The 11,287-nt window shown below is 23.9% G+C and overlaps 2 protein-coding genes and 2 long non-coding RNA genes across 4 annotated transcripts in view; 2 read left to right on the top strand and 2 right to left on the bottom strand.

The window, feature by feature from the left end:
- The window catches only part of LOC102672209 (peroxisomal multifunctional enzyme type 2), a 5,191-nt gene extending 1,833 nt beyond the window's left edge, over positions 1 to 3,358 (top strand). Inside the window, exons 6-16 of the mRNA XM_006616827.2 lie at positions 75 to 205; positions 330 to 401; positions 480 to 540; positions 694 to 857; positions 916 to 1,039; positions 1,112 to 1,287; positions 1,438 to 1,614; positions 1,823 to 1,940; positions 2,214 to 2,417; positions 2,499 to 2,593; positions 2,674 to 3,358. Coding sequence (XP_006616890.1) covers positions 75 to 205; positions 330 to 401; positions 480 to 540; positions 694 to 857; positions 916 to 1,039; positions 1,112 to 1,287; positions 1,438 to 1,614; positions 1,823 to 1,940; positions 2,214 to 2,417; positions 2,499 to 2,593; positions 2,674 to 2,793 — 1,442 coding nt within the window. The 3' untranslated portion in view covers positions 2,794 to 3,358. The remainder of the gene's footprint in view (positions 1 to 74; positions 206 to 329; positions 402 to 479; positions 541 to 693; positions 858 to 915; positions 1,040 to 1,111; positions 1,288 to 1,437; positions 1,615 to 1,822; positions 1,941 to 2,213; positions 2,418 to 2,498; positions 2,594 to 2,673) is intronic.
- The window catches only part of LOC116185776, a 16,196-nt gene extending 4,915 nt beyond the window's left edge, over positions 1 to 11,281 (bottom strand). The window contains exons 1-2 of the long non-coding RNA XR_004150685.1: positions 10,817 to 11,281; positions 8,357 to 8,361 (exon numbers count right to left, since the gene is read on the bottom strand). This is a non-coding gene — a long non-coding RNA (uncharacterized LOC116185776). The remainder of the gene's footprint in view (positions 1 to 8,356; positions 8,362 to 10,816) is intronic.
- LOC102672067 (G/T mismatch-specific thymine DNA glycosylase-like) lies at positions 3,533 to 4,996 on the bottom strand. The gene has a single exon (XM_006616826.2). The coding sequence runs from the start codon at positions 4,791 to 4,793 to the stop codon at positions 3,576 to 3,578; it is 1,218 nt and encodes a 405-aa protein (XP_006616889.1). The 5' UTR covers positions 4,794 to 4,996; the 3' UTR covers positions 3,533 to 3,575.
- LOC116185775 lies at positions 9,033 to 10,487 on the top strand. Its single transcript, XR_004150684.1, has 3 exons — positions 9,033 to 9,250; positions 9,562 to 9,859; positions 10,198 to 10,487. It is a non-coding gene; the product is annotated as an uncharacterized LOC116185775 (long non-coding RNA).
- Positions 11,282 to 11,287: the final 6 nt, after the last annotated feature.

The following is an 11,287-nucleotide window of genomic DNA, read 5'->3' as shown; positions in this document are numbered from 1 at the left end:
TTAATGGAAAATATAAATGAAAAAAAATATAATTTTGAAAGAATTTTTTAATAATATTAAATATTTATTTCTAGGTCATGTAATTCGTTCATCGGGATCCATATTAAGACAAGATTTATCAAGCGAAATCACTCCTGAAGATGTTGAAAACAAATGGCAAGTTATTACTGATATGTCAAATGCTAAACATTTTAATTCTATTGAGGTACATACAATTTTTTATTATATATAAAATTATATATAATTTTATTTTTTATTATTTTATTTTATTATCTTATTTATAAATAATTTATTGCTTGATAAAATATTAAATTTCTTATATTTTGTAGGAAGTAACAGGAGAATTCATGACTGCAATTGAAACAACGAAATCCGAGAATTCTCAAACTTCTGAATCACAAGTAATTAAGATAATGATTTTAATTAATTACTTAAAATTAAATACTATTACGTTTTATTATAAATTTTTTTTTTCTTAGAACAGTGACGTCCTTAGACATACTTACAATTACCGGGATACTATATTATATGCATTAGGAGGTACAATTATCATTAAATTTTAATTATAATTACATTAATAGTTGATTAAAAATTATATTATATTTTATTAACTAAAGGAATAGAATGAATTTAAAATATGAATTTAAAAATATAAATTTAAAATGCAAATACAAAATATAATTTTTGCTTCAGTTGGCGCCTCTGTTCAAACACCAACTGATTTTCGTTATTTATATGAAAATGACAGCAATTTTGCTGTATTGCCTACATTTTACGTTATATATGCTCCAATGGTTGCTTTGGAATTTTCTATGTATGAAAAGTTTTTACCACATATTGAATTGGATCCAACAAAGGTAATTTATTTTATATAATATCTCTAAATAATATTTAATGAATTTATTATATATTTAGATTTTACATGGAGAACAATATATTGAAGTTTATAAACAATTACCTACAGAAGCTACGGTGGAAACACGTTATAAAATTGTAGATATAGTAGATAAGGGAAAAGGTGCCTTAGTTATAATACAACGTACGTGAATATCATTTTTATAAATAATATTATTTTATGTAAAATAAAACTAAAATATTTCTTTTTTTGCAGATGATACATTTGATACTAGTAATAAAGATAAATTATCTACAGGCCAAATGATAATATTTATACTAGGAGCTGGTAATTTTGAAGGAAAACGAACATCTTCATATATTATACCAACTATTGAATCTCCAAATAGAGAACCAGATATATCGGTTACTCAACAAACAAGTCAAGATCAAGTATGATGTCATATATTCAATTTGTTTGAATTTGTTGTCTGAAATTATATTTTTGAATAATTCTAAATAGTTTCCAAGAAAAAAACTTAAATAATAATTTTTTCTAATCATTTTTAATTTTCTAATTGAATCTTATTTTTGAATTTTTAGGCTGCTTTGTACAGATTAAGTGGTGATCAAAATCCTTTGCACATTGATTCAAATATGTCAATGATAGCTGGCTTTAAACAACCAATTCTACATGGATTATGTACGCTTGGATTTTCCGTTCGCCATGTTCTTCAAACTTATACTGGTGGTGATCCAAGTCTCTTTAAAGCTGTAAAGGTTAGTTTATAGATATTTATATAATTAATATCATTTTTATATATTTATTATAAGATTTTATAATATTAGATATGTAAAATACACAATACATATAATTTAATTATCTTTTTTATTTTATAACATTTATACAGTAAAAGGATTAAAATTATATATATGTAAATGAATAGAGATTTTTTATATAAATTAATTTACTTAATGAATATCACAGACACGTTTTGCAAAACCAGTAATCCCAGGTCAAACATTACGAACGGACATGTGGCAAGAAGGTAATAGAATACATTTTCAAACACATACTGTGGAAGAAAATATATTAGTTTTATCAGGTAATAATTAATTAATTATAAAATTAGAAATTATTTAAGCTTTATATACTAATTATTATATATTAATTTTAATCATATTTTAAAAATAAATATAAAAGTAAATAAATAAAAAATAAGTTTCTATATTTTTAAAAGAATTATTAAAATATAAAAATGCATAATATTTCATACAATTTTTTTACATATAATTGATTAATATAATTATTTCAATATTTTTTTCGATTTTTTTCAATATAATTATTAAAAATTATGTTTTGAATTTTTGCATTGCAGGTGGTTATGTTGATTTAACAAGTACAATATCTATACAATCAAAAGAAAATCTTTCATCTGACATTAGTAACACATCTCTTGAAAGTGATGCAGTATTTTTTAAAATTGCTGAATATGTAAAAGCAAATTCAGATGAAGTTAAAAAAATCAATGGAATATTTCTTTATCATATTTTGGTAAAAGGAAAACTTCAAACACAATGGAGTAAGTATACTTTTTCTTTTTTAAATTTATGTTAATCTCTAAACTTTATTTTTAATTTTTTTTTTTTTTATTGTTTTAAAGCTTTGGATTTGAAAAAATCTGAAGTATATAGAGGAGAACCAAAATCAAAGCCTGATGCAATATTAACTGTTGAAGATGCTGACATGATTCAAATGGTAAATTTTTTTTTATATTAATATATTATTTCAAACATGTAAATAATATATTTAATTTATAAATTATTTTATTCATGCAGGCTTTGGGTAAATTGAATCCACAAATGGCATTCGTTCGACAAAAATTAAAGATTACTGGAAATATCATGCTTACTCAAAAACTAAAAACACTTATAGAAGCAAGTAAATCAAAATTGTAATATTAACAAAATTCCTCAATTAAATAATTACGTTATATTTATTAATATATATATATATATATATACATATATAATATATTATTAAAAAATGAGAAAATAGCTAACAGAATGGCATAAAGATAAAGGGGAATTTTGTTCTATCTGTGATAATTCCAAACCATTATTAAATTTTTTGCAGTATTTTGATTTTTATCTTCTTAAAAGTGTTAATAGTAAATACTTTGAGTCATATCTTATCAAATTTTAAATACTTTAAGATTTCTGTTTTTGGTATATTCTATGTGATTTAATTTAAAATATGATAGTTTTAATTTCTGATAAAAATTTATGTGAGAAAAGACTATTAAATTATCTTAATCTGGTTATTTTATTTATAAAATATTTATAAAATATCAATCAGATCTGCATTCCTTTTACTAGCCATTTTCTTATTTTTGTATTATAGTTATTATATCATATTTTTATATTAATTTTTACTTTAATGATTATATGGCTAGGGTAAAATAAGACATAAAATATTCATATATTTGTTTTATACTATGAATTAAAGAAAGTTACATTTGTATATCCACTTTTTCTCAAATTTAAATAAATATATTTTATATTATTGCAAATTTTGATATTTTTTTCATCATTCATTCAACAATCTAATGAAATACAACTTTAATCTAATTTTTTAATTAATAATAAATTTTATATAAAAAATATTTAATTTGTATTATTTGTATTACTAATTATATTTTTTATTGTTTAATATTAAATTAATTATAAAAACATTCAATTTATTCATCGAGATTATTATTTTTTTTTTCCAGTCTTTGTTTTATCAAATTTATGAACTCTGTATCAATATTATTTTTAAAATCTTTTTTTATAATTGGTTTTTGAGAAAAATTTTTTTTCATTTTAGTTTTTGTTTTTATTTTTTGTTTTATATTTTTTAAATTATTAGTTGAGATTTGATTTGTTTTTGTCTCTTCATTATTTAATGATAGTAAATGTTTTTTTTGTGAAAATTTGTCATTTTCAAAAAATGTTTTTACAATATTTTGCGAAATACATTCTTCAAAGTTTTGTGATGAATCAGATTCACTTGTTTCAGATATTTCATTAGTTTTATTATTTTCATTAGATTGAAATTTCTTTACAATGAATTCTGTACTATAAGCTATTGCAATATTTTCATCAGATGTATCTAAACATATGGTATCTTTATTAGCAATTCTTCCTCCATGTAAAAATGCAGAAACATTTTTTCGTCTCCACATTTTTGATGTTTTTGGAATAAACTGTTTGCATTTTCCTTCAAATAAAAATTCTTGTATATTAATATCTTTGATTTCTCCTTTTAAGAATTGTAAATATTTTTTTAATGCAGTAAAAAAATGTAATTTATCTGTCATTCTTGGAAAGTTTGCACAACGAGCACTACTAGATGGAGTGACCCAAATTGCAGTTTCATTAATGCGTTCTAATTGTAATCCAAAATTAAAATTACCTATTTTATTAGCAAATACTTCATAAATACATTTGCCATTAAAAACAGCAATTTTTGGCTTGTAAAGTTTTAATTTCTCTAATATGATTTTAGAACCCTCTTTGATTTCTGTACGTTTTAAATCAGCGGAAGATTTTGTAGCTCTAGTCACTATATTTGTTAGACCGATTCCATATTGAAGAAGTTTATAATCTTCTTCATAAATTAAACATCGAGGTGTTAATCCTGATTCATGTAAAAGTTTATAAAAATGATTACCTGGACCTGCGTAATATCTACCACGATGGGCTGCCATTAAACTCGGATTTATACCAACAAAAACTAAATCCAGATTCATTTCTAGATAATCTGGCAAAGTATACTGTTGTACTTCTTCTTCTGTTAATCCATCAAATCGCTTAATGTTTTTTTTTTGTTTATTAATCTTTTCTATTGATGTTTTCTTTTTTAATTTACTCAAAGAGAGCGAAGACATGGTTCTATACCATGAAATCATTACCATAAGTTAAAAAAAGAATAATATATCTTTTCACAAATATTACATATGTACATTTTGTTTGTTATATTAATGTTTTTAATACTTTTAATAATTCTTTAGATTTCTTTTTGCTGTTTCGTTAATTTAGGTTAAATCATAAATAACGTTCATTCAAAGATACGAAACGTTATGTTCTGGCATAAATAAAACCACGTGACGAAAATAAACACAATTAAAATCATAATTCAAAAAGATTATTTTTCTATGTAACGAAATACTAATGAAAGATATCAAAGATTGTAAATTAAATGAAAAATAGTAAGCTCAATTCAGTAAGTAGATTCTAAGTTTTTTATTTATTCGAAAAATAATAGTAAATAATAACAATATGGATCAATGAAGTAATTATCATATTAAAGCAAACTTAAAGAGTTTAACGAAATGTATTATATTTCATCTATGTATCAATATTCAAATAATAAATTTAGGATCATATTCAATCAATGGATCGGTTTATCTAAATTTAGCCACTAGTGCATATCCTATATCTGCTTGTATAATCGGATGTAAGGTATGTGCATAATGCGACATATCTGCAGAGGTATAGATAATATGTACTTACGTAGATACACATTATTTGGAAACATCTATTATATATCTAACTAAAATGTTTATTATTTATTATTCTTTGAATTGAATTTTTTTTTTAAATTCTACATTTATTGATTCTAATTTTTAATTTATAAAGTAGTAAATTAGAATATTATAAAAATCTATATTCTTTGATTTATCTTATTTAAGAATTTAATTACGTATAATCTTAATAAAACTTAAAAAGTTTACATATTATACAAAAATTATTTTTAATACATAATTTCATTTTTGTATAGATTGATTTTTTTTAGTTTTAAGATACTCGATCATTTGTGTTTCTTTATCATTATTTTTTTTCATTTTTTCATTCGTGATGAAAGTTGAATGAATTTTATAAAAAGGAAACGAATATAATATTCGTATGATGATAGTACAGCACATAATTAGGCAGAGTATTTACAGAGCATACCTGCTAATCTAGCTACCGGAATGTATTCAAATTGTGTTGATCTTTCGGTCTAGCGAGCATAGTCGACATTCAAACACATAGTTTACTATTACGCAGTTATGCGATCTGCTTAATTTTTTTACTATATAATAGATGTAACTTTGGATTTTTGAATCTTAGGACATAAGTTTAATTATAATCGTATATATCGTAATTTTATATTATCAAGAGGATGATTTTAATTTAATATGTTAATTTTAATTTACTAATTTTAAGATAATACTAATTTTTAGGTAATAGAATTCTGTTAGCAGGTACTAATATTACAACTTTACAGATTTATTATTAATTGTGTAATTAATAAAGTACAGTACAAGTATTTGTAGTTATCATGTATTTGTAGTTAAAACCATATAATTCAAAACTATTTCGATTCTTTAAAATTCCTCGTTAAATTATCAATCAACTATTAATCACATTGCCAGTAATCAAATATCAAATAAGTATAAAAGTTAGTTTTGGATACTTTTATTTTTTCTCTCGCAATTGCTAATTAGCACGATTGGCATAGCGATTATTAGCTCAGTAATATAGTGAATCGTGACTGTTGTTTCACAGATTCGCGCGCGGAAACTCGAAACTCGATTTGTGAACTGTTTAATTTTCACCAGTTATTCATTAGCCAGTTACCAACTCGTTATTACGGACCAGTGAATTATTGCACGCGTATACTGGCTTGTGGCATACGTGTTCGTCGTGAAACCACGATTTCCGGCTCTCTTCACGCGCCACACCACAAACGAGCAGATTTTGGCATACGCTCAACGCTATTAAATGTTCGGTAAAGACGTAACGATTATGGGAAAAATCGACGAGTTTTTGAGGTTAGATTGGCGAACCTCGGGAAATCCTATTATGGTAACGAACCGTTGAATCCAGTTACACATTACGATTATGTGGATTAAAAGGAGAATGGTATAAGTCTTAATAAGACAAAATCTTTAATTTGAGGAAACTGTGAATGAAGTTTAATCTTAATATATTAACAGGATAATAAATATACAAAATCTTAACATAACTTATAATATATTCTTATTATGTATAATATTATATTATGTATATATTATCTTATTATGTATAACATGTTCTTTTATTAATAATAACGAATCAATTTTTAATTTTTACAGTTACAATTTTAAAAGTGCTTCGTTATTCTTTTTTTTTTCAATTATATAGAGATTATAGCGAATTATTCAATAAAATTGAGATTTGTATTTTTAAAATTTGTATTTTTGAATCTAGATCAATTTTAATACAAACTTTTAATGGAATTCGATTACTATTTACATTATATTTACTATTTACTATTGACATTCTAATTTTAATATTTTCAAAATGTTCATTCGGATTGTATAAATTGGTTTTGAACTTCAAAATATATATAGCTTCCAAAAATATCTACTTGTAAATATTTTGATATTTGGAAAAATCGAATGTATATTATAAAAGTAATACGAACTATGTATTTGTAAAGAAAAAAAAAATATGTATGTAAAAATAAAATAAAGTAATATTATCGCGTTTATTTAAATTAAAATTGACAAAGAAACATAGATTCCAATTTTATCCATAAATTTTATCATATAAATTTACTTAATAAAATTTTACGCAGCAAACATCGATTTTACTCTCGTATATGACTAGTATAATTGAACTTAACGAGAACTATTACACTTCGAAAAACATTGGAAAAAATATTACGCTGCAAATACTGATTTTACAAGCTGTATTATCGTTTAAAAATTCTCTGAAAGTAAAGTTACATTAATAGAGTTATATTTTTTGATAAAATAATTCTTGTTTAAATAATTTGTATAATTTTTTTTTGTTTTATGTTATTCTCAACAAACTATAAAATTATTTACATTGAAAATATATTACATATATTAAAACAACATACATACATTATAAACAACGTATCAAATATTACAATTATTTCTATAGAAAAAATAATAGAAATGCATATGTACGATACATTTGTTAAAAATAAATTAAATATTACATTTCTATGAATAACTAAATTTATGTATAAATATATATCATAATTATGATATCTATTATCTCGATTAATTTCAAATAATATACGAAATAAAATCAAAAATAAAATGAACATTAAACTAATAAAAAATTAAAATATATTTATTTAAATAATTTATATTTTATGGATTTACTCTTTGCAAAAGTATTTCAGATTGGAATTAACATATTATGTTAATTTACATCATTATTGTTCCATTTTTTCAGATTTAATATAACTTCAAAGTGAAATAACTATAAGAAAGATCAGCCAAATTAAAGTCAGTACATATCCATCATCACTGAGGTAAATTTACTTTAACTATGTAGAAACCATACTTTTTAGTTTTATCTTTTTTATCTTCTTCAAGTTTCTTAACATATTCTTAACTATACGAATAAAATAATGATTATCTCTTAAATATTTCTTAATTTATAGATTTATAGATCAATTTCAATCAATATAAACTAACACTAATACGGCAAAAAAATTTTATTTAAAAAATATTAAGATTACTAATTTTCTTCATTTCTCAAATTAAGATATACGAATATTCCACGAATACCTTTTCTCCTTATCTCGATAATCTAAAAGGAAAATTCGCAGAGGGCATTGACGATGCGACGAAACGCGACCAATGACGATAATTCTTGGATCATAATTCCATTCGAGCCGGGGAAAGATCCGGAGTAAGGAACACTGCAATTGCTGAATTGCGGAAGTGGGGGACCTATGTTCAGGGAACGAAAAGGGAATTTCCTGTTGTTCCTATGTCACTCTTAGGAACGAAGGAAATTTAATTAGTTGAGAAGCTAAAGCTACCAATGCCATGTGCATTCGAACGTATCGTTCGGAACGACGACATCGGAAGTGTGGAACGAAAGAGATGAAGATGTAATGATAGACCATATTTCTAGGAGAAAAATAAAGAGAGAAAAAATGACAATAGAAAAAAATTGCATATTCACAAAGAAGAGAAAAAAATATAAATGATAATCTCCCGATTATTTTATGCATAATTTACAAAAATATTTAAATCTATTAAAAATAGTTAAATCGATTTATTTTAATAGAATTACTTCGTTATATTTTTCATTAAAAATTATCAAAATGAAAGAATGCATCAAAGATCAAGCGAAAAATTGAATTTTCAATTGGCTTTATAATTTCTACGAATAATTTCTATTTAAACAAAGAATTTTTCTTTATATTTCAGTCGTAATTGTTCGAATACAATTGTCTTCGTTCCGTTTGCTACGAAAATAATTGGAGCTCGTGTCTGTCGCATAGTGAGGAGTTGTGTAAATCACATTAGACACCATTTTGAGGATAATGAGTTGAGAAACGAAGCTGAATTAAAAGGTGAATTAAAATTTCTTTTTTTTATCTTATTTTTTTTTTACTATTCTTTATTTTTACTAGATATAATTTTAAATTTGCATAACTCGAAATTTTCTCGAAATTCTCAAAACTCTTAAATTTTTTATTTGTTTATTTCTTTCTTTTCTAAGGGATAAATATTTTATCGAGAAAATAATCTTAAAAACAATCTTATTTTTTTCCTAGATATAGATTTAGATCTAGATCGATCTATATCTCTCATTTTCTTCTGCTTCTTCTTCTCCTATTTTTTCTTCTTTTTCTTTTTTTTTTTTCTTTTTTTTCATTTGCAGGTAAAAAGACGAACGTTTCTTTGAACGAAGGGCCAACAAGCATTCTTCGAGATACAATAATGCATTCGCGGGTACACAGTGAGCACGCTGTGTAATTAGTCACTCGTCAGAGACTGCTTGAACAATGGAGTCAACGTATCCTCGCCATTTCCTTGCATTATCTCTGTTGTACAACGCTATCTGAGCCAACTGCGCTTGATTAGCACGGATTACGACAAACGTAATTGATACACGCGCCGATGCAGTGATCAGATTACGTTTCAAACGTATCTTCTCTCCAAGTGTCTACGTCTAGTTCGTAGTAAACTGTTAGTAACATTATTACAAAGCGTCGAAACGAGCACACATTGAATTAATATAATATTCGGGAAAATTTTAGATTTTAAGATGCGCATAATACGCGAGAAATTGTTTATTAAATAAATTTTAATCTTTTAACATTTTTATAATGGGAAAAAAATTCTTCAGAATAATTTAAATCAGAAATATCGTTAATTCTTTTTAATTAAAATCATTATAAATTTTTCACATTATTAGGAATCACATTATCTACTCCATTTGATAATTGCAAACTTTAAAAAATTGAATTTTTTTTCGTCACATTTGTTGTCACTTATACTTTGCATCAATTTACAGAAAAGATACAGAAAAAGCATATTAGTATCTCTTATCTTACCACGGCAGAAGGTTGACAGAGCTAGAAATATAGGTTAGAAAGATCTTTCTTGCTGATGGCGTGTTTCTTCACTGTACGTATTATGTATACATGTATAACAGTAGCCAGTAGTAGTACAACCATACGTATGAGCTTCCACCAGAACTTTATAAAATATATTTCGTAATAACGTATATAACTTACGAAAAAAGATGACTTTGCATGAATAGATAAAATTTATAATTCACATATATAAATAAAACGATAAATATATTTAATTGTTTTGTTAAATTTTACATTCAAAAGTATAAATTTTTCGAATTTAATATATTCGAACAAAAATTTAAAATTAATACACACTGGAATATTGTATATTTTATTTTTATTATTGTCAGTTTGATATTTTTTTTTTTCAAATTTTGTTATCTCTGTAAAAACTTGTTGTACTCAATTTGCATCTCTTTTCTAAAAAATACACTGAATATACTAAAAAAATTTTTTTTAATTTAAATAAAAATTGAAATTACAACAATGTTGGATAATTTTATATTTATATTCAAATTTAAAAAAAAAATAATTATAATGAAAATTTATACTTACTAAATTTTCTTTCTTCCATTCTATGATTTCGGTTACACCTTATACACGTGCTAAAGCCATCTGGATTTGTCGGAGGATTTATATAATTCGTAGTCCGTGATATTCCAAGTCCTGACCACTAATGCTGATCCTCCTGTATTTATCGCGCTCCTTAAAGATATTCGAACAGGGAGTCTAAAAGTCTAAAGTTTAAACACTGAGGACTCGATATAATTATTATTTCAGAGTGTTTTATCATTTGAATTCATACAAATTTAAAATTAAATTTAAAATTTTTGAAGGATTAAATATTTTCATATTTAAATATTTTTAGAATCATTTTATATTTTGTATCGAAAAAAATATTGAACAAAATTGTAATTTAAGATTAAACGAGATTATAGGATGAAAGATATTTTTTCTGATTCGATGGAGAGTATTAGACTGATTGATCTTAGGGTACAGTTTATCAAGATTGCCTTTCTTACTCTA

The sequence above is a fragment of the Apis dorsata genome, unplaced genomic scaffold (assembly GCF_000469605.1).
Source record: "Apis dorsata unplaced genomic scaffold, Apis dorsata 1.3 scaffold_279, whole genome shotgun sequence".
NCBI classification, from domain to species: Eukaryota; Metazoa; Arthropoda; class Insecta; order Hymenoptera; family Apidae; genus Apis; species Apis dorsata.
Note: the sequence above shows the minus strand (reverse complement) of the source record. Positions and strands in the feature narration are given on the sequence as shown.